A 22,367-nucleotide genomic window follows, 5' to 3' on the forward strand; every position below is an offset into this window, starting at 1 on the left:
GGAGATAAAAACAGAACCCAATTATTGGGTATAGCTACTGCTAACTCCTAGCAATTTGTGGCAAGTTCTTTTGCTTACTGTTTGTTTTATCATTTCCTTTCTTGGATTTTAAAAGTGTTGTTTGCTGGGAGTCTTTTAGATGGAAAAGTGGGCTATAAATATATTAATTTCAGTTCCTCCATATTTTCCCAAGCTGGTTTTCTAAATCAAGCTCAGCGTACATATCAAATAAGCAGGCTTCCAACAACTCACAGAGACTGGGGTTTTTTTTCCGTACAATTCTTTAATATAAAAAAGTTCAAACAAAATATATATAATCAGGCATTTTATGTGATGCATACAATCGTTGTATCTGCAGGTCCAAATACACGGAAGGCAAAAGCGAAGAGGGGGAAAAAGATGCTCGTCTTTGGTAGTTCACCCAATGTCACCCCTTGAAATGACAAAAGGTCACAGAATAGTGGGGGGGAAACGCCTCTGATTTAAGGATCCCATACTATCCAAAATATTAACCAGTTGTTTCGTTGGAAAAGTAAGGCCTCCCTGAAGATGACACACCTGCTAAATCAACTTTACAAGTTTTGCGCCTATCTCTCCGCGCTCCCTTTTTATGCCGTGGGCCTCAAGAAAATTCACTTCCTCTGACTCACAAGATGAACACAACTCTGAATCTGGGGGGGGTGGGGGCGTCTTTGTGCGACCCACGCAATGTGCAGAACCAAAGCTGCCTATGATTTGTCAATGGTTGCTTATCTCTGTGCTCCAAACGCAAAACCAGCCGGTGCTACTTTACACAGCAGATGTACAGCCTGTGGCTCCAAAAAGACCTACATAAACAAAATAGCGGCTCTTGTGTTCAGGGCACAGAAATAGGCAAACATTGGCAATCTTAGGTTTTGTACTGTATGCATACACAAATACAAACACACACTCATATATATATAATATATATATATACACACACACACACTCTATATCAAAAGAGCAATCACGAAAGATATACGTGGATAGCACATTGCAGCTTACACCTAAATATGTACATGTTTTCACAGTTAGAATTTCTTTGAAAAACATTGTCTGACAACGTCAGAAATACATCTATCCTGTTCTTTTCTATACATAACACCTTTGAACGCTCCTCGGGATCAGCATTAAGAATCTTGACTTTTTTCTTTTCTTTTTAAAGAATGATGGTCAAATTTATTTCCGAACCCATGAAGTGTTGAAGCTCGGAGGCTATTTAAAAAACAACCACTTGATGTCTTCTTTTACCCGATGTGCCAGACAGATCTTTCTCCTAAATTCGGTAGGAAAGGAAAGCCGCGATCGTGGAAGGAATAGACAAATTCTGCACTTGGCTGGTGTTCATCACGCGCCTGATCGCCATGCGGCACAAGTGCTGGAGGCTGGGAACATGCTTGGGTGTGGCCCAGAAGTGCACACTTCCGTCTTGCGTTCTGTGTACAAAAGTAAATAAACATGAATACAGAAGTAGGTTATGCCACTCACGCGCCCATGTATGGTTTCCCCAAAGTTAACTGCCAGCACTTGGTTACAGCATCTTTTATCAGCTTAGGTTGATATACCTACTACGCCCTTATCTGGACGGAGATAGCCTAGCTACAGTTCTCCATGCTCTGATAACCTCTCGTTTGGATTACTGCAATGCGTTATACGTGGGGCTGCCTTTGAAAACGGTCCGGAAGCTTCAACTGGTACAAAACAGGGCAGCACGGTTACTAACAGGGACTGGCTGGCAAGACCACATCACACCAGTCCTTTTACAACTTCATTGGCTGCCAGTCCAGGTCTGGGCCCGATTCAAAGTGCTGGTATTAAAATTCAAAGCCCTAAACGGTTTGGGGCCAGGTTATCTGAAGGAACGCCTCCTCCCATATGTGCCTGCCCAGACCTTAAGATCATCCACAGGGGTCCTTCTCCATGAGCCCCTGCCAAAGGAAGTGAGGCAGGTGGCTACTAGGAGGAGGGCCTTCTCTGCTGTGGCACCCCGGTTGTGGAATGAGCTCCCCAGAGAGGTCCACCTGGCGCCTACACTGTACTCCTTTCGTCGCCAGTATTTTAACACCTGATTTTAACTTAGTTAAATTTTACTGTTGTAATCCTGTATTTTAATCTCATATCAATTTCTGCTGCGTGGTTTTTATCCTGGTGGTGCTTTTTATACTGTATTTTGTATTTGTGTTTTTAGATTGTTGGTTGTTTTATTATGTTCTTTATGGTTTTAATTTTTGTGAACCGCCCAGAGAGCTTCGGCTATTGGGTGGTATAAAAATGTAATAAAATAAATAAATAAATACAGCGAACCAGGACTGGGAAATTTGTGGCGCTACAGAGGATGGATTTACCATCGCCATGCTGGCTAGAGTCCAACATCATCACAAGCTGCAGACAACTGGCTGGACCCAAAGATCCCCTTCTTTCAACAGAAGGAATCCTTCCACCGGAGGAAGGGAATTTTGGTATCCAAACCAGTTACTGCCATAAGGGGCTAACTTTTTTAAAAAAAAGAACAAACATCTAAGAATAGTTTGGCCTACAATTCCCATCAGCCCTGGCCAGCATAGACAATGATAAGGGACCATGGAAGTTGTGATCCTCCAGATGTTTTGACCTACAAGCTGCCCAGTGACTTCTAAGTACCGTATTTCTTCGATTCTAAGACGCACTTTTCCTCCTAAATAAACAGCTCTAAAAATGGAGTGCGTCTTAGAATCGATGGCGTCTTAGAATCGAAGCAATATGGTAAGAGGAAAAGAGGAAGCTCCTGCAGCAGCCTCGAGCCATGTGAGCGAGGAGGAGCTGGGAGGGTAAGCGCCTGTTTTTTGGTTAGTCAAATTTATTCATAAGTCCCATCGATTTCCATGGGACTTACTCGCGTGTCGTCGTCGTCCCCTGGTGCACAGACAAGTAAAGAGCGGGACTGGAGAGTTAAGTGTTTTAGCTCCTTAATCGCGTCTTCCCCTCTCTCTCCCCGCCCGAAAATATTGTTTACTCTTTGTTTCAACGCCCCCCCTTCTTCCTGCGCAAATGGCGGTTTCTTCTCTCACAGATGGAAAAAAGAAAAGGACAAAACCGTTAGAAGAAAGCGCGGGGGGGGGGGGGAGGTTGGCTGGGCGGTGAGGGAAGTAGTATTTCTTCGATTCTAAGACGCCCTTTTTTCCCAAATAAACATCTCTAAAAATGGGGGTACGTCTTAGAATCGATGGCGTCTTAGAATCGAAGAAATACGGCAGCTGTTAGAGAATATTTAACAGAGGAAGGCAACAATATACCCTAAGCAAAAATATTACCAGAACTCTTCATCAAGCTGAATGTTAAAACAAAACTGGGGGGGAGATAAAAAGCCGGGCACGGTGCTGGAGGTCCAAAGCTTACAGTTTATAATAGTCTTAACACCACAAGTGTAAGAGGCTTAATCTGGGAGTCTTCGTTTATGCTGGATCTTAGACGAATATAAAAAGCTGTGTGCCAAGTGACGTTGAGTGTGCACGCATACATATATTTTAAAAATCTGCTTACCCAGCAGCTAAAACATTGCCATCAGTTGAAAAGGCACAGCAAAGTCCGTTGCTTAAAGGTGCAACCTGCACAGGGTATTCCTCATCAATGCGCCAGAACCGCACCATCCTGGGGGGGGGGGGGGAGGTAGAAAATAGGGCAAGTTCAATGCCTAGTCCTGACCCACCAGAGACCCCGTTTTTATCCTCTTTCCTAAGCTTTTTAGAAGCTGAATTCAAGCAACACAAAGACAATAAAGGCGATCAAATTTATGCAGCTCCCTGCCGGAGGGCTTCTCCGCGAGTTCATGGGGCCAAAATTCAGTCCCGGAGATGCTCTCCGGGGTGGGCGGGGCCAGAGCCCAAAGGGGGAGGGGCCAAACGAGCAAAAATAGCAGTGTGGCGTAGCTTGAAGGTCTTGTTGCCAGTAACTAAGCCTTAGGAGAAGCATTCAGCCTTTTAGAATAGGGGGGAAACTGGCAAAAGCCAAGAAGCCACCAAATGCTGGGGGTAGGAGGAGTGGCCACCCGCCCTCCAGACTTCCAAAGCTGAGTTGTCCAAACCCCCTCCTCCTTTCTCCCCCCACCCCCACCCTTTGGAAGTTCTCTCCCACTCTAAACAGCTGAAATGCCTTTCTAAGGGTCTGGCAATAGCAGCTTCAAGTGAAAACACAATAGGACTTCTTTTTTAAAAATGGCCATACTGTCTTTGCCTTCTGCACACCACTGGAAAGCTGGCTCAAGAGTTATCTCCAAAATGTAATCTGGTCCTTGGGGCTAAAGAGACTAGGCATCCCCGCCATAAAGTATCCAGCTGCTTTCAAACCATTTAAAAAACAACAACCAGCTAACTGCATTCAACTTCAGAGGCCCTGGTGAACTATCCCCACTACATCTGGAGGCCTGATTGGTTGGGACAAAAGGCAGGGCCTTTTCTGTCGCAGCACCCAAGGGGGAAAACTCTTTCCCTGGAATGCTTTGGTTGGCTCAGGCAAACTGTTGGGTTTTTTCCCAAAATCACCTGGCTTTTTAGTTTTGTCTCCCGTCTTGATTATGCTTGGTTTTATTCTGTGGTCGGCTTGATTTTATTGCATTGAATTGGCTTTCCTGTATTTTAATTGTGTTGCTGGCTGCTTTGGGGGCCTTTTTAAAGACCAAAAAGGGGACAGAAATGTAATAAATAAATAAATAATAAAAAAATCTTTTCACATCTACCTAAGCTCTCAAAAATGGGGAGCAAAAAGGGACACCCCCCCTTCAAAAGCGTAGAACAAGTTCCTTTTCCCAATTAGCAAGCCCCAGAAAGAGGAGGCTGGGCTTCGCCATACTTACTTATCATCAGCAAGAGATGCAATATGCATTCCGTCATGACTGAACGAGACAGATCTGACCCATCGGTCATTTGCGCCCCCAGCAAATATTGGAGTAGGAGGGGGAAAGAGATGCCTGGGGACAAAAATGGAACTTCAGGACAGAGGGCAGCTATGCAAGCATTTGCTTTCCATTTAATCATTAACGAAAACACATTCAACCGGGGTCCCTGCGATTAAGAAGGGAAGACGTAGGCAACACCACCAGTTCCTAACAGCCAAGCCAATAAAAGTCATTGTAGACAGTCTGTCGTTTCGAATCAAGCAAGGCGACATTTGCCTTAGATTTGGAGCTATTTGTTTCACAATTGAGTAGGGCCGTGCCCTGGAACTTCCGGATCGGGCCCGAACCGCTTTGGGTCGATCTGCCCCTCCCCCGCTCCGCAAGATCCAGAGGGGCGGATCAAGATTTTGCCCCCCCCCCCCCCGCCCGTCCCCATGGGCGGAAAAGGAGGCCACGGCCTCTTCCGGCTTGAAGCCGGGGCCTCAACTAAAGCCCACGACGGACAGGTAAGCCCCCCTCCCCTCTGCCCCCTACCTGGCTCCGTCGCTGTCGCCGCACGGACTGCAGCGCCAGGTGAGTCCTCCCCCCCCCCCCACTTACTTATTATTATTATTATTATTATTATTATTTATTTATATAGCACCATCAATGTACATCTGGAGCTCCGGATCGAGGTGAACCGCTTCGCCTCGATCCGCAGCTCCCCCAACCCGAGCTGTCTCCACCTTTGGCGGAGGCGAATCAGGCTGCTCCGCTATCGCTTCTACGAACTGAACCAAAGCAGAGCACAGCCCTACAATTGAGTATCTCATCATCCTTGTCAAAGACAACCCAGGTCGGCTTAACTGGGAATAGCAGGGACCAAACCTGGGACCTTCTGCATGAGATCGACGACTGAGCTACAGACCTGCCCATTCATCTATATTTGACAGATGGAAAACTACAGCCCTTTGCCTACAGTCAAGCATTCGTGACTCTGGCGGGATCTGAAACCAGGTCTCCCAGCCTAATGCTATCCAAGGAACAATACTGGCCCCAGGATGTTTGAATGTGAATTTTCTTCTTCGCCTGTAAGCTTATAGAATCATAGAATGGTAGAGTTGGAAGGGGCCTCTAAGGCCATCAAGTCCAAGCCCCTGCTCAATGCAGGAATCCACCCTAAAGCATCCCTGACAGATGGGCTGTCCAGCTGCCTCTTGAAGGCCTCTAGTGTGGGAGAGCCCACCACCTTCCTAGGCAATTGGTTCCATTGTCATACTGCTCTAACACTTAGGAAGTTTTTCCTGATGTCCAGGAAAATCTGGCTTCCTGGAACTTGAGCCCATTATTCTATGTCCTGCACTCCGGGGGGATCGAGAAGAGATCCTGGCCCTCCTCGGCATGACAACCTTTTAAATATTTGAAGAGTGCTATCATGTCTCCCCTTGGTCTTCAATTCTCAAGGCTAAACTTGCCCAGCTCTTTCAGTCTCTCCTCCAAAGGTTATGATGTGAATCTAAGTAAAGACTGTCCTTCCCCAAAAGTTGCATTCTAAAACTTGCCCCTGTGCAATGATGGTGATGATGACATTCTATCCAATGCTGTGCGAACTTAAGGCACAAGCCATTCACAGCCACCTGCGCCCCCCTGAAAAACCTCTCCTTAGGGTCAGGGTGGAGGATCTATTGAACAATGAGGCTTGTGTCTTACAGGACAGCAAATACAGGAAGGAGGGAACTGCCCAAACTGGGCAGAGGGTTCTTGCCCCATTTGCTATACTAACTGCCCCTGCCATCTGCTTGTGCCAACGCCATTCCCTTTGCTTACCCAAACTCCATCAAGATTGCTCCAATATGTGGGTCCCAGACATAGACACGGGTGTCGTGTGATGCCGTAGCCAGCAAAGCTCCATCGGGGGAAAACTCGCAGGCTACAACATCGTTGTGGTGCCCTTCCAGCTTCCGGATGAGGACGTACTTATCCATGTCCCAAAGTAACACCTGGAATTAAAACAGACTAATGTTCTAGCTCTGCTCGGGCCCACCTGTAGCATTCAAACAGTCCCACCACCCCGCTCCCCAACGATTTGTGCTAGTTTTACTTAGGATTAAAATTAAAGCCAAGCATTAAAAATTAAGACAATTAAGGAATATGCTCAGTGTCATACTCAGAATTAAATTAAATTAAAGCATACATGCAAATGCTAACTTGTTATGTGTTATTTATAACGTAAGCCAAAAAGATAAATGCAAAATGGCATTTTAACTGTGTATATTTTTACTAAAACCCATGTATTACAACTATTTTAACGTTAAAAATATACAGTAATAGGTTTAAGTACTAACATCCCCCCACCGTCCTTTTTTTTTTTGCCAGTAATCTACCAATATTTTAAGAAATATACAGACAGAAAAAAATGTAAGGTTAACATATTGTTACTCCCGTGGAATCCCCTGTGAGTTTAAGACCACTTGATTACAATAGGCTTGGATCGGCACGTCAGCCTAGGAAGAGAAACAGATACTGCAAGCAAAAAGGGAATTGTCACAGCCAAACACATGACTTTGGCATAAAAATAAAGAAATTAAACCAAGTTACTAAAAGTTTACACATTTTAAAGCTTAACTTTAAAAAAAAATCAAGCATCAATGACTACTTAACAGGTTTTTTAAATGAATAAATAAATACAGGTCTCAGTAAAATCAGCCGTTTACACATACAGGCAGGGCCTGGCACAAGTCACATGCATCTGTACATTTTACAGTACTGCAGTCAGTTTAAGCATGTGCAGGTATCAAATTTCCACTACACATTTTAGCATAATATTCTTGACAGGCTAGGAAAGGTTTATGGATACAAGAACAGGTTTGCACTGAAGGATTTCAGTGTTTTTATGGCACAGAATACTTTAAAAAAAAAGTATTATAAGCCACTCTGAACCTTAAGAACAGGCAGAGATAAATAAAACTGCAAGATGACTTATGTGTCACTATAGAAATGGGCCATTCATGTCTGCCTTACTTTACTGTAATTAAACTTGGTTAAAGTCAGTTACAGTAAGCTCAGCTTAGTTAGAGGCTCCAGTATTCCATATGAATGGAAAAAATAAGTATTAAAAAAGTTGGGTTAAAAAGGAGCCAGTGAAATCTCACCAACGAGAAAATAATAAAAAGAAAAGGAAGGGAGGGGGGGAAAAGCAGAAAGTCGACATCAACCAGGACCTGTGTACGTACAGTACACCCTGCAGCCGAATGCAAGGTTACTTCATCCTATGGTAAAGTTCGCCTCCAGCTGGTAGCCGGAGATGCCAAATCTTTCTGCCCAGCTAACACCAATGTGCGCTTGTCTGAGTGGTGTCAGCTTACCCTCAAAGACACCAATATTGCTGCCACCACCTGTGACAGGGAAAGCAAGAAGCTTATGGAAAACACACAACCTAAAAGATCAATGCATACATCTACATCTGTTCTATTTTAAGGGTTGTTACGGATATTCTCTTGTATCTCAGCTACTTTTTTTTTTTTAACTTTACATATGCTCTTCCCACCCCCACCCCGCCCCAATTAAAAAAACAGCAATGAGACTATCTCAGCTATCTTTAACTGGACATTTAAAGTTGGAATTCTTACTAGCCCAAAGGATGGACAACTTGTTCAACCGTCGAGGCCGCACCGGAAAAAATGTAAACGTTTACTAAGAGGGTAAGCGACCAAAGACAATGTACATACAAGCCAAGGCTGGTTTTGTTGCATTCTCATGAACGTCGCAAATGCAAGGCTATTAATTAAGACGTGCAGAATGTATTGCACAATATTTATTTGGTTGTCGCGGTGCTCAAATAATAATAATAATAATAATAATAATAATAATAATAATAATAATAATAATGCACCAACAAGCCGACTCTGAAAAAGGAACTTAACACACAGGTTTAGAAATAGTTTCCCAGAAGGGTATAGAAATGGCAAATTTGAGCTTTCTCCTGTCCTCTGGGTTTCTGATTTATTGCCAGGCTAAAAGCTTAATATGGAATTTTAGATTCCAGATTCTAACAGGACGCTTGAGTCCACACAGATGCGCCTCAGGAGACGCAAGTTGCCCACCTTCGTACTAATACAATCTAAAGTTTACTAAAGTAGCTTTACGGAAGTTCTGCAACTCAATCCTGGATGTGCTTACTCAGAAGCCAGCCCCACCGATTTCAGTGCGGATTGGCTCACAAGCAAGCACAGGGTTTCAGCCTTACGTTAACTGCTTTCCCTCTTTAAATGGTTGCTTTACACTAAAAGTAGCAGCTCACTGATGGTCTCTAACTGCACTGCATTACTCTTTGTAGCGTTACGATACAGCTCCATACAAATCAGGGTGCTGCTCTTCCTTGCAAGCCACTGAGCATGTAACTAAAGACTGGACGAGAATGCCGTTTTACGATTAAGACCAGCATCCCAGACTTTGGAAAATGGAACTTTTGAAGTCAGCAAGGCAAGAGACTAGCGAATGTCAAGAGACACCGAGTATTTACTACACTATAACAACAACATTGTATTACTACAGAATCAAATGAGTTCTTTCTTTCTTAAACCAAAACATATGCCTTCCCTTTTCCTCCACTTCCAGCCCCCACCCCCGCCCCAAGAGTCATGGAACAGATGGAGATGTGCAGTTACTTGGCAAATAAGATGCATCAATTTCTTGGAAACTAAAAGCAATGCAAGTTCAGCTCTGTAGCTGCTAATTGAACAAGCCCTTATGCTAAGTTACTGTCACATTTTCGTCATGCAATTCCTGGCATCATCATCATCATCATCATCATCAAAACAGCGTGACACCGAGCACAAGCCGGCTTTATGGTAAGATTCCAAACTATTATTTTGCTCACAATCAAAGACAAGCTGAAGATCGCGAAACATTGATACGTACTGTTTTATTGGCCCCCACGGAGCAGAGAATGGAGGAATCGGGAGAAAAAGCAGAACTATACACCCAGTTTGGGTGGCCTCTTAATACTTTCATCATATTTCCTGGAAAATGAGAAGGGGGGGGGAAGCTAGTTTAGCATCAATCATTTAGGGTGGATTCCTGCATTGAGCAAGGGGTTGGACTAGATGGTCTTGTAGGCCCCTTCCAACTCTGCTATTCTATGATTCTATGCTCTAAACCAGGTTACTGGTGCAGCTCCCCTCCCTCTGCGTGCCTCAATGCAATACTTCTGTAGCTATATTAAGCCAGAGTTTCCTGTTACATCCAAATGAGGATAGCAATTTAGAATCTAACCACAATCTTGGCTTGCAAACCTGGCAGAGTCAAATTATGATTTTAGGTTTGGACGTAACAGGGAACCGTGGTTTAACAAATAGGTAAACCATAGCTCATCAGACCAAGATTATTATGCCTGAACCGGGTTAAAATGATCCAAGAGCAGGCTCCTGGGGAGATCCAGGAAGAGGTATAAGCGCAGAAGCCATGCAGGAGCGCTGCCCATTCTGCAAGGCGCCTCAGTTATATTTCAGCTATTGAGGCAAGGACAAGCAGTGATTATTCCTATTAACGCTCTCAAAATGGGAGAGTTCACGGCTGTGCCTGCGTAACACAAGAGACCTCAAAGTCTCCCTTCCAAGCCCAATTCATTTAGATTTTACTGGTCAATAGCCCAAGATATACAGAAGCAAGGCTCCCAAGCAGATGATTTCTGAACTTGTGATATAAAGAAAATCCACCCCACCCACTCCGGCCGCCAAGATTGACTCTTGTATCACAGCTTTCCACTGCTGGAGAAGAATTTGAGGAAATGGCTTTTTTTTTTTGAACTCAACGCAACACACTCCCGATAACGTACCGTCATCTTTGAGGTCCCACACCCTGAGCGTTTTGTCTCTTGAGGCAGATACTAGAATCAGACTCCCATCGGGTGCAAAAGTTAAGTCTCTGACAACTTCAGTATGGTCCATTAAGTTAAGGAGGAGCTTCCCTGTTGAAAGAACACATTTTAAAATGTTATTATTATTGTTATTAATATTTATTTATAAAGCGCCATCAATTTTCATGGCGCTGTACAGAATAAAACCAAACAAGACCTGCCATACGGCTTACAATCTAAAATCACTGTAACAGACAGGGGAGGGAGGGGAAGAACCAGCCGGGGTAGGGGGCATTAAAACTAAAATATAGGCTGGTATGACCACGCTACGGTTAAAAAGCTTTCGAGAAAAGAAATGTTTTCAAGTGAGATTTAAAAACAGAAAATGACGTCGTGGTCCGCAAATGCACGGGAAGAGAATTTTACGCCTTGAAGTCATGCTTAGAACGTTGCTCTTCACGTCCCATATGTGTTAGGGAAAGCAAAGGAGTTCTTTCTATAGCCAGAATAATGAAATGCCTACCACAACACTTTTTTGGGGGGGGGGAATGTTAAGGGCTGGTTTCAGGATCTGCCTTCGGTGAGAGCAAAGGCACCACACATAGAAGACCCCTCTGGCCAATTTAGGGGCAGGGGATTCCCGCTCCCCCTAAATAACACAGCTCACCCCATTCCTGACTCTTTGTGTAGCATTTCCAGGAGGGTGGAGGCAGGGGCTTCCCTGGGAAGGGGAGGGCAGAAAAGCCCACTTCCACCCAGCGTAAATCTGGACGTGCATTGGCTTCGTCTCTATCATTGTTTCAAATATTTAATATTTAGCTAAATAAACCATAAAACGCTTAAAATGTAACTGTTACGTCCCATGTGGCCTAAAGCCTCCCACACACAGCCCCAACTGCCCAGAGAGCTTTGGCTATTGGGCAGTATAAAAATGTAATAAATAAAATAAACTGAAATAAACCAAAACGTAGCCATCTCTACTTGTGAGTAATGGGGTGTTACTGTACACTTGCATACTATTAACATATAGAGCACGCTGGGAAATCAATCACACACACAAGCAAGCTTCTCTGAGCGCCTCCATTCTGGAGACGGAAAGGCATGGAGCAAGTCACAGAATCACCACTGGAAGGGACCTCAAAGATCATCTGGCCCAACCCCCCTTCCAATGCTGGAACTACACAGATGAAGCGTCCCGAATACGTACTCTTCCAGCCTCTGCTTAAAAACCGCTAACCACTAGGAGCCACCCCCACCCAAGGTAACCTGCTCCATGCTTACTGTCAGAAAGTTCTTCCCAGCGCTAGTCAAGTCCTCCTTTCATGCAATTTGAACCCATGGGGGGTTTTGGTCCTGTCCTCTGGAGTGGCCTCCCCCAACCTAGCGCCCCCTGGGACTCTCTCTCTTTGGGAAAGGCTGTTCTGGAGAAACTAAACACAAATCGGATCCATCATCAACATGAAATCTTCAAATATCTGAAGACAGCTATCACATGGCCTCTGTAAGTTCTCCTTTCACCAGCTCCCCAACTCCTCCAGGCTTTCTTCACGGGACTTGATTTCTAGGAACCTTACCTAACAAATATTGCACAGTATTTACGTTTAGCCTTTTCTTTATTTAAACCTTAATCCCAAAGGTGATTTCCTTTCAGTCAATATACTTGCTTTATCTAATGGATAAGCTCCAGAGTAAGTGCTAAGAGAGCTTATCCTTTAAACCGTGCTAAGGTTTACTTTGAAACTCAAGACGGCTGGCAGGTTGCTAGATATTTAAGCACCACCCTGTGCCAAAATCTGAGGAACTAGGCATTCGTTTTCACCCAGACGAAAAGTTAACTGGGTTAAAACTACAGCTGAAGAGACACTCCTTCAGGGATCGATGCAATTTATTTAAAAGATTTCTAACCTGTTTCAGGGCACATTCTCACAAAGTGAGTATTATAAAAACACGAACATACAATTATAAACGTACACACCTCAAATGTTTGTGTTTATTCAGCAAAAGAAGGAATAAAGTGTTTTAAAAAGAATCCTGCCATGATAAGGCCACGTGCACCTTCCTGGGGAGGGAATTTCAGAGGTGTGGGGCCACCACCAAGGAAGCTCTATCTTTAGAACCCACCAACTTCATGGTTCTGCATGGATCTATGGCCTGACTGAAGTCCACCCAGAGAAGAGCCTTCAGTGTGGTGGCCCCCTTTCTATGGAACTCCCTGACTCTCGAAGTCAGGGAGGTGACAACGCTGTGTTTCCAGCACCTCCCTGAAAACAGCTTTATTCCAGCAAACCTTCTTTGACTGACCATCCAGTTTTTATTGGCCCTCGCTCCTACCAATTCCTAGATCAATTCCTAGAAAGGGGATCATGCATAAAATGATGCCCTTAATAAAGGGTAACAGCAGTCCCAAGCACACAGATGATTTGGTTAAGTCCTGCACTGGCACTGAGCAGAAAGAGAACAGCAGCCCTGCAGGATTGGACCACGGTTTTGTGTAGTCCATCATCCAGTTTAATAAATGTTTTGGAGGAAGCTCATAAGCAGACATAAAGGTGGCAGCTCTCCTCCATCCAGGTGGAAATTGGCACAGTTCTGAGACATCAGGATTAACTTCTAGTTCAGCCTACCCCCAACCTAGCTGCTCTTCACATTCTTTTAAAATACAAGTGGGGAACTGGTGGCTTTCCAGATGTTGTTGCACTCCAAGTCCCATCAGCCCCAGCCAGCATGGCCAATGGTAAGGGATGAAGGGGGCTATAGCTGCCTTAAAAGGAAAGCGAGGGGAGTGAAGGTGCATCAGGATGTTCCTCACCTGTATAGGCATCCCATATTTTGATTCGCCCATTGGATAAGCCGGTCGCCAGCAGAAGCTGGTCTTGGCCGAATTTGAACCGGTGCCATTCGATGTTCACACAACGACTCTGCTTTTCGGGCACTGATGATCCAAAGGCGAGACTCCAGACTATGTCGCCGCAATCTATAACATGCTCGCGGGGTTTGCCTTTCTGGTCGCCATCGCTGTTCTGCCTCGAGAGCTTGGAATGGCTTAAGTTGGCAAAATTCTTTACGCCATGCAACGAACTGGGGAAAAAATACAGTCAGTTTCAGGAGGAGCCAATCCCTAAAACCAAGCCAACGTTTACACAAGTTATAGCTTTGATCATACTGGTTCCTGTATTGCAACCTCCCCAATTTGGTGACCTCCAGGTGTGTTGGACAATTGCCATGCTGGCTGATTACGGTAAGAGTTGTTTCCCAACACACCTGGAAAGCCCCAGGATGGAATACATTGCGTTGGACAGGCTGCAAAACTGTTATCCTAATAGAAGCAACTTGCGGCCCTGTTCATGATATTCCGGAAAAGTTGATAAATTCTACCCTTCCAAGAACAAGGATATTATCTCACCATTAACCCTATGAAGTAAGCCTCCACTTTTTGAGAGAACCAAGGCAGAGAGAGTGTTTGGGACAGAAATGGAATTAACCCAGAACTCCCAAATCCAAATTTCTATCCGTACTAGCTTACCTTTTCAGCAGCAACCCTGATGAAGTTGAAACAATTCTGCACATTGAAATAAGTAGAGTCCTTTTCTTTTTCCCAGTTTACACAGCCTTTGGAGGTGGCCCACCGACTTTCTCTCAAATTCAAGTATTTATTTATTTATTTATTACATTTCTACACTGCCCAAAAGCCGAAGCTCTCTGGGCGGTTCACAAAGCTCTCTGGGCTTTCTGAACGTGATATAGTATCATGTAGGCTGCTCTTTATATGAAGTACCAATTCCCATAATAGAAATGCACATTTGTCTTAGGAATATAGGAAGCTCCATGGTGTGGAGAATGTGGATAGGGAGATATTTTTCTTCCATAATACTAGAACCCGGGGTCATCCCATGAAGCTGATGGGTGGGAGATTCAGGACAGATAAAAAGGAAGGACTTCTTCACACAGTACAAAGTATACACACCAGTTGTTGAGGAATATAGGTGAAAGGGTGCTGTAGACCATATCCTGCTTGTGGTTCCCTGGTTCAGCTGGGTAGCCACTGTGTGAACAGAGTGCTGAATTAGATGGACCCATGTTCTGATCCAGCAGGGCTCTAATGTCCTTATACAGAGTCAGACCATCAGTCCATCTAGCCCAATATTGTCAACACTGACTGGTAGCGGCTCTCCAAGGTTTCAGGCAGGAGTTTTTACAGCCCTACCTGGAGATACCAGGAATTGAACCTGTAAAGAATGTATCTGACCACTCAGCTACGGCCTTCCCTTCAGAGATCTTTGTTAGGAATGCAGACAAACAGAAGACGGACTTCGCAGAGCAGGCTGTACTCACAAGTTATTAAGGCACTGAGACCAGGGAACAAGCTTTACTATGCGATGGCCTTGTGACCAAGCGAAGTAGGATCCATCTGGAGCAAAGGCAACGGTCCAGTTTTCCCGCCCACACTTCTGGTCGAAAGGAGAAGTCGGGGCTAAAAGCTCTCCCACTGTCCGTGATCGTCCTGAAAGAGACCATTTGTTTGCATGAATTGGGCATTCAACCTCACTTTGAAGATGCACTTTACAGCCCTTGCTTGGCTTCGTCCATTCTCTTCTGCTGCCCCTTACGCCTGGAACGCTCTTCCAGAACATTTGAGAACTACAAGTTCAACCGCAGCTTTTAAAGCTCAACTAAAAACTTTTCTTTTTCCTAAAGCTTTTAAAACTTGATGTTGTGCAGACTTCTACTGTTATTTTCTACTGTTAGTTTTACCCTACCCTGTGCCTGCTTACCCTACCCTGTACCTGTTTGCATTCTCTTCCCCTCCTTATTGTTTTACTATGATTTTATTAGATTGTAAGCCTATGCGGCAGGGTCTTGCTATTTACTGCTTTACTCTGTACAGCACCATGTACACTGATGGTGCTATATAAATAAATAATAATAATAATAATAATAATACAGCAGAACTTCTCAGACATTTCGAAGTGGGGCGCACTTGTAACACAACCCCATTTTTTCAAGCCCATGTCTCCTCCTCTACAACCAAAAAGCACAACACAGAACAAGTTCCTATTTTATTTTTTCCTTTTCAGTGTTAATATGTACATTTAGGCATATTTCCGAATGAAATTTAAGCAAGCCATAGAGGGAAAGGAATTCAGTCTCTTAAAGGGGCCTGCTTGACAAAAAATGGTGTGTTGTAAAAAAACCCAAAAAACCGAACAAAAAACCACATACCCAAGAAACGGAAAGCAAGCTCCTCATTGTGAGATCCAACACCAAGTTTGAAAAGCACTGCTTTCTTTATAGGGCAGAGTTCTTGCTGGTCTTTTTGAATTAACGATTTTAATTGGTTATATGTAATATGGTTTTATTAATATTTTAGTGCATTGTTTTTATGTATAAACCACCTTGGGTAAGGTCTTGAAAGGTAGCTAAAAACATTTTAAAAAAAGGAATTAACTTTGATTTCATGCTTTCCCCCAAAAAAACTATATATATATTTTTTTGGATGAATATGCCACGCCATGTAATGCTTGCATTCCAGGCAGTAAGCCTGTGTGCACCGTTTTGCTGGGGAACATGGGTGGGAAGGTGCTGTTGCACCATGTCCTGCTTGTTCATCCCTGGCCGATGGCTGGTTGGCCACCTTGTGAACAGAGTGCTGGGCTAGATGGACCCTTGGTCTGATCCAGCAGGGCTCTTCTGATGTTATGACAAAAGGAGAATGAAGTGTACAGAGCCTTTCTCCAAAACAACCCACAATAAACATCGGTAAATTTTAATATTTTTAGTAGCTTTTCAGGCCTACACATTGACAAAATGGTGGACAATCAAGAGCACAGTCAGACACAAGGCATTGTAGTCACAGTAGCAAGCATGCAGAATACTCCCGAAAGCTACTTTGAACGCGTTAGCCAATTACGAAAGCTCTATTTCTTGTGCATGTCAAGCTAAGAGATCTTAAGGTCGGATCATAGAATAGCAGAGTTGGAAGTGGCCTACAAGGCCATCGAGTCCAACCTGCTGCTCGATGCAGGAATCCACCCTAAAGCATCCCTGACAGATGGTTGTCCAGCTGCCTCTTGAAGGCCTCTAGTGTGGGAGAGCCCACAACCCCCCTAGGTCACTGGTTCCCTTGTCGTACTGCTCTAACAGTCAGGAAGTTATTCCTGATGTCCAGCTGGAATCTGGCTTCCTTTAACTTGAGCCTGTTATTCCGTGTCCTGCACTCTGGGAGGATAGAGAAGAGGTCCTGGCCCTCCTCTGTGTGACAACCTTTTCAGTATTTGAAGAGTGCTCTCATGTCTCCCCTCAATCTTCTCTTCTCCAGGCTAAACATTCCCAATTCTTTCAGTCTCCCTTCATAGAGCTTTGTTTCCAGACCCCTGATCATCCTGGTTGCCCTTCTCTGAACACACTCCAGCTTGTCTGTGTCCTTCTTGAAGTGTGGTGCCCAGAACTGGACGCAATACTCTAGATTTGGCCTGACCAGGGCCGAATAGAGAGGAACCAGTACCTCACGGAATTTGGAAGCTATACTTCTATTACTGCAACCCAAACTAGCATTTGCCTCTTTTGCAGCCATATCGCACTGTTGGCTCACATTCAGCTTGTGATCTACAACAACTCCAAGATCCTTCTCGTTTGTAGTATTGCTGAGCCAAGCATCCCCCATCTTGTAACTGTGCATTTGGTTTCCATTTCCTAGATGTAGAACTTGGCATTTATCCCTATTAAATTTCATTCTGTTTTCAGCCCAGCACTCCAGCCTATCAAGATCACTTTGAAGTTCGTTTCTGTCTTCCAAGGTATTAGCTATCCCACCCAATTTTGTGTCATCTTCAAATCTGATAAGCGTTCCCTGCACCTCCTCGCCCAAATCATTAATAAAAATGTTGAAGAGCACTGGGCTCCTACTCAAGAGGGAGCCATAGAGTATGGCCAAAAATTATATGGGTGAAAGCAGCTCTTCAAGTATTAAAAAGGGAGAGTGACTAACTCTGAACATTGCTTAGGACTTTTGATTCTCTAATAAACAAATGAAAGGAGATAATTTTAAAGAAATACACTATTTCTCTAGTATCACACCCATTCTGTCTATACAGGGATTAAAGTGTCTTATTCTTCCGTAGTTTTGGCCAACTGTACAGCCCAAAATTCTGCATGTTTACTTGACACATGCATATTGAGTTCAGTGAGACTTTCAAGGTGACTAGCTTTGGAGGAATGTTTAAAAAAATGTTCAATGCCCTACATCACAATTGTTTCCGGATTCAGCATGCTTGGGCTCTTTTGTCTACTTCTGTTCTGCTTTTAATTTGGCCCCCTTGACTCACCTCACCCCATTTACAAATAGACTTACTTCTGGCAAGTGATATTTCTAAACATACACACAATGGTCACCGGAATAAAGTTTACAAAACTTGAACTGCCCCATATCACCGTTACCGCAGTTTCATATTTTTTAACTTGAACTATTTTTATGCCACCGTAAAACCAAAAACACTCCCAGAGTGACTTACACATAATCAACTAAATATATAATCGTTTCCATATAATCAAGACAGATGCTGAGCATTTTTGTGCGTTACCCAATCTTATGGGGGAAAAATCCATTTTCAGAAATGGAAAACTTCCAAGACGAGCAGATAGCAATGGAAACTACCACCTCACGATTCTATCCTTGTGTCCATTAGCATGTACCTTTGACTGGGTATTCCACATATTTTATGGGCTACCTTAAAAGGATGACTGCAATTCTAAATATACTTATCTAGGCTGCACTGCTTTACACTTATCCTAGGAGTAAATACAATTGAACTTAATGAGGCTTACTCATTCTAGGACTGGACTGTTAAAAATATCACGCCTTTTTTTTAAAAAAAAATACTCCATTTTGTATTTTAACTGTTGGGGTATAGCATTTCTTTCAATGCCTGATTATATAGTACACGACAAACCGAGAGAATAGGAAACTACTTTAATTTCAACCCATGCTAATTTTATTTTATTTTTATGAAAGCAGAAAAGAGTATGGTCATTTTCTGACGTTACCAGGTTGCTTTCCCTGGTTATGAACCGCTCTCAACACAAGCTCTGCCTCTGCTACACCCAGGATACATGGGTTGGGCTTTGGATCCTCACGTGAGCTCCGCATTCATATGTAAAAGGCAGGGCGGAGGGGGCTGTGTGTGGACATGAGAAACTCAGTACACATAATGGCAGCTGTTTGGCATTCCCGAAAAAAGAAAAAGGAAAAAGGAAACCAACCCTAAAGCTGGTATGTGGTAACTCAGAATCTCTCTCCCTTGATAGATGCAGAAATCCTCAGCAATTTGGCAAATTTTAGCGCCACAGTTTTTTTCTCAGAGGAATCTCTTCCCGATTTCTATCTACTCTGGAAAATATTTCTCAACAGCCACCAAAAAAAAAAAAAAAGGGCAGGGAGCATTTCTTTTGTACATGTAGCGTACTACAACTGTGTGTGAAGACTCTGCGTGCAGCAATTTTAAGCTAACCTGCAACATAGTGCCACCAATTGGCTTACGACAGCAAGTGTGTCAAGATGGTATCTGGAAGAGCTTTGTTCCTTTCTTTTGAACTGGTTTCTTTTACAATTCATTCACATTTTCCAGAGGCGTAGCCCTGTTTCTCAGCAAACAACAGAGTCTTGAGGCACCTTAAAGACTACCAAATATATTATAGCAAAAGCTTATACCATGGTATTTTTGTGCGTCTTCTTAGACAGCACAATTAATCCACCCTATGCCAGGATTCCCACACTCCAAAGATATTGGAGCGGTTTCTGACACTACAAACTTTTGGAGCAGGAACCATAATTTTCCAGGAGAGACAGTAAGACAGAGTAAAACAAATTTAGGATGAAACAAAACCTGAAATTGCATGCAAACAATTCAATTACAACCTGTGCTCTCAATGCTTTGTCGGAATAGAAAAGGAGGAGCAAAGTTACTCATTACTGACAGTAGAGGCCAACTGTCCACTTAACTCCTTTCTTATTTGCCTTTTTAAAAGCATTTCACAACCTGCTGCACCCACAGCCACTTAAGACATCAACTGCGCTAAAAGAATGTCTTAACTGCGCTAAAAGAATGTCTTAACTCTGGAGTGGATTCACAGCAGCCTTCCCCATCCTGGTGCTCTTCAAATGGGTCGGGCTACAATTCCCATTATTCCAAGCCCTCATACCTATTCTCAGGAATTCAGATCTTACTGGTTTCCCCACACCCCTAAACTTCAAAATACTTTCATACCCTGATGACACAGAGATTATTTGCTCCCCACAAGGCTGTCTGGAGGGCTGATGGGGACGTTTTATGCCTTGTTCCTCACGTACTCACATGGATCTTCACAGGCAACACACAGGATCATTACTTTTGTAACCTTTGCCATGTCTACATACAAAACACGCACCCAAAGAGAAAACAGGCACAACAGCAGCAACTTATTTGATTTGCAAGAGCCCATACCATGCTGCTTCCTCAAAATCTAGCGTGGCTTTCTGAGACTTCCACGATCTCTCAAATACACTCTGGCAGCTGCTCCAAAGCCAACTCGCCTTTCTCTCCTGGGGAGACTTCTTTCTGCAGGAACTTCAACTTGCCTCTTAACGTGCACACACCGTCCTCCAGCAGATCTCCCAGGTAGGCCACTGTATCATTTTGTTTCGCCACTCAACCCACCCATACCATTCTGGAATCACTAACACATACCCCAAAAAACACACCCTTCCATTCCTTCGGTGACAAATCAAAGGGACTCAGCTCCAAAAGCCACCCCTACCCCTGAACCAATGCTCAAATTGCTATGAGGACAAGAATGGCAAAAACTGATATGGGCTAAATTAAGCATCACCTGATCATTTCCTCTTATAATTTGAGCACTGCTTGGATCAGGTAACCCTAACCCCCACCCCACCCCAGACTCTTCTAAAGCCATATTTGTATGCGTCTATTAATACCACACCGCAGAAGGCAACCCCACAAGTCCACCAGGACCCTCCCCTCCCCTTCCCACCCCCCAAACCCTTCTGGTTTCCCCCTGCCTCCATTACCCCCCCTCTTCTGTGTCTACTCGGCTGTAAACCAGAATGCATCCCTCTAGAAATATTGGGCTAAATGAGCAGAAAAATCCATCCATCGTCCACCCCCCCCCCAAAGAAAACGAATTCTTGACTCACAAGCCAGGTAGTCAATACATGCATGTTTTGGTTTGCATTTACTCGCCCCAGTGCAATCCTATAAAAAACGTGCCCGGGAGCAATTCCCATTGAATGCAATGGGACTTCTTTTTCCAAGCAACGATGCATTATTCCACCCCACCCACCCACTACCTAACGACCTTCATATAATCCACAAACCGAAGCCACCCCACCTTTTGCTGTTAATTGTAATGGCACGGATATTAAGGTTAATAGTAATTTTTAAAAGCGGGGCTGTCTCACCAATGAGCTTCTCGTTAACACTCGGGGGAAAGCTGGCCATCTACGGAGCCGCCCTTCAGACCGGCTCTAAACAGGGAGTAAAAATAAAAGCACAGAAATGGTTCGGCCCTGGGCGCTTTCCCACCACCGTCCGCCGCCAACAACCGAGAGAGAATGAAACAAAATGGCCGCCGCGGGGAGCTTTATAAGCACGGGGCGTGGCCTGACAGCGCCCTAAGGCCACGCCCCTTGCGTGGAGGGAGCCTTCTTCGTTACGCCTCAGCCTCTCCCCCCCCCTCCGTCTCCCCCCCCCCCCTCTTTTCTCTGCAATAGGACGGACCCGCGGCAAGGGGATAGTTTGGAAGAAACCATTCTGCGCAGGAGGGGAGTGCTGCTTGGGAAAGGGTTATTAGAACCAGCCCGTTTACAAATTGTGAGGTGGGGGGGGTGTTTCCGCCCCCCATTTCTTTTTAAGTGCCAGGGAATAGCTAATTCTATGTATGCGTATTGAAGAATTAGAAACAGCCATGCTGGATCAAACCAAACGGCCATCTAAAACCCAGTATTTTGCTTCCAACGTTGGCCAGCCAAATGCCTCTGGGAAACAATGCTGGCCACTGTTGGCTGGGGATGATGGGCGTTACAGTCTAGCACATCTAGAGAGCACCAGATTGCTGTGGTTCCCCAGCAGAGATGCAATGCTCTTTGGACATGGAGGTTCAATAGGGCCATCATGACTATTTATTTATTTATTACATTTCTATACCGCCCAATAGCTGGAGCTCTCTGGGCGGTTCACTAGCCAGGGGTATGCCCCATTAATTTAAAAGCAGACTGTAAGCTAGTGATCATCACTACAGCTTGTAGCAGAGTGTCCAGATGCGTTGGACTACATGGCCAGTACTGGCTGGGTATGATGGGAGTTTAGTCTTTCAGATCTAGAGGATACCAGGTTAGGAGAACCATGGCAGGATCTACACTACTGCTTGTAAGCCTATGCGGCAGGGCCTTGCTATTTACTGTTTTACTCTGTACAGCACCATGTACATTGATGGTGCTATATAAATAAATAATAATAATAATAATAACAATAATAATAACAACAGTAGTGACAACTGTTGGGGCCTAGGACACGCTCCCTATACGGTCCTCAAAACATTTTCAAGGTGTTCTATCCTGCTTAGTGTAGATCTGGGTCTGTCTGTTGCTGA

General features: G+C 44.2%; 1 protein-coding gene across 1 annotated transcript; it reads right to left on the minus strand.

Annotated features, from left to right (window-relative positions):
- Positions 1-263: 263 nt before the first annotated feature.
- Positions 264-21,318, minus strand: WSB1 (WD repeat and SOCS box containing 1). Its single transcript, XM_063146727.1, has 9 exons — positions 21,178-21,318; positions 15,060-15,228; positions 13,537-13,805; positions 10,707-10,838; positions 9,791-9,891; positions 6,698-6,870; positions 4,850-4,963; positions 3,541-3,648; positions 264-1,457 (listed from the first exon to the last, which is right to left on the minus strand). Exons 1-9 carry the CDS (start codon positions 21,215-21,217, stop codon positions 1,298-1,300), a joined length of 1,266 nt encoding a protein of 421 aa, XP_063002797.1. The 5' UTR covers positions 21,218-21,318; the 3' UTR covers positions 264-1,297.
- Between the last annotated feature and the right edge of the window lie 1,049 nt (positions 21,319-22,367).

This window comes from Elgaria multicarinata, chromosome 22 (assembly GCF_023053635.1).
Source record: "Elgaria multicarinata webbii isolate HBS135686 ecotype San Diego chromosome 22, rElgMul1.1.pri, whole genome shotgun sequence".
NCBI classification, from domain to species: domain Eukaryota; kingdom Metazoa; phylum Chordata; class Lepidosauria; order Squamata; family Anguidae; genus Elgaria; species Elgaria multicarinata.

Coding starts and splice junctions, on each gene's coding strand:
- WSB1 (XM_063146727.1), bottom strand. CDS start 21,217: ATGGCCAGCTTTCCCCCGAGTGTTAACGAGAAGCTCATTG. Junction 10,839..13,536: donor AATATGGGATGCCTATACAG/GTGAGGAACATC, acceptor TTCTTTCAACAG/GGAAGCTCCTCCTTAACTTA. Junction 4,964..6,697: donor GCAATCTTGATGGAGTTTGG/GTAAGCAAAGGG, acceptor TTTTGTCCCCAG/GCATCTCTTTCCCCCTCCTA.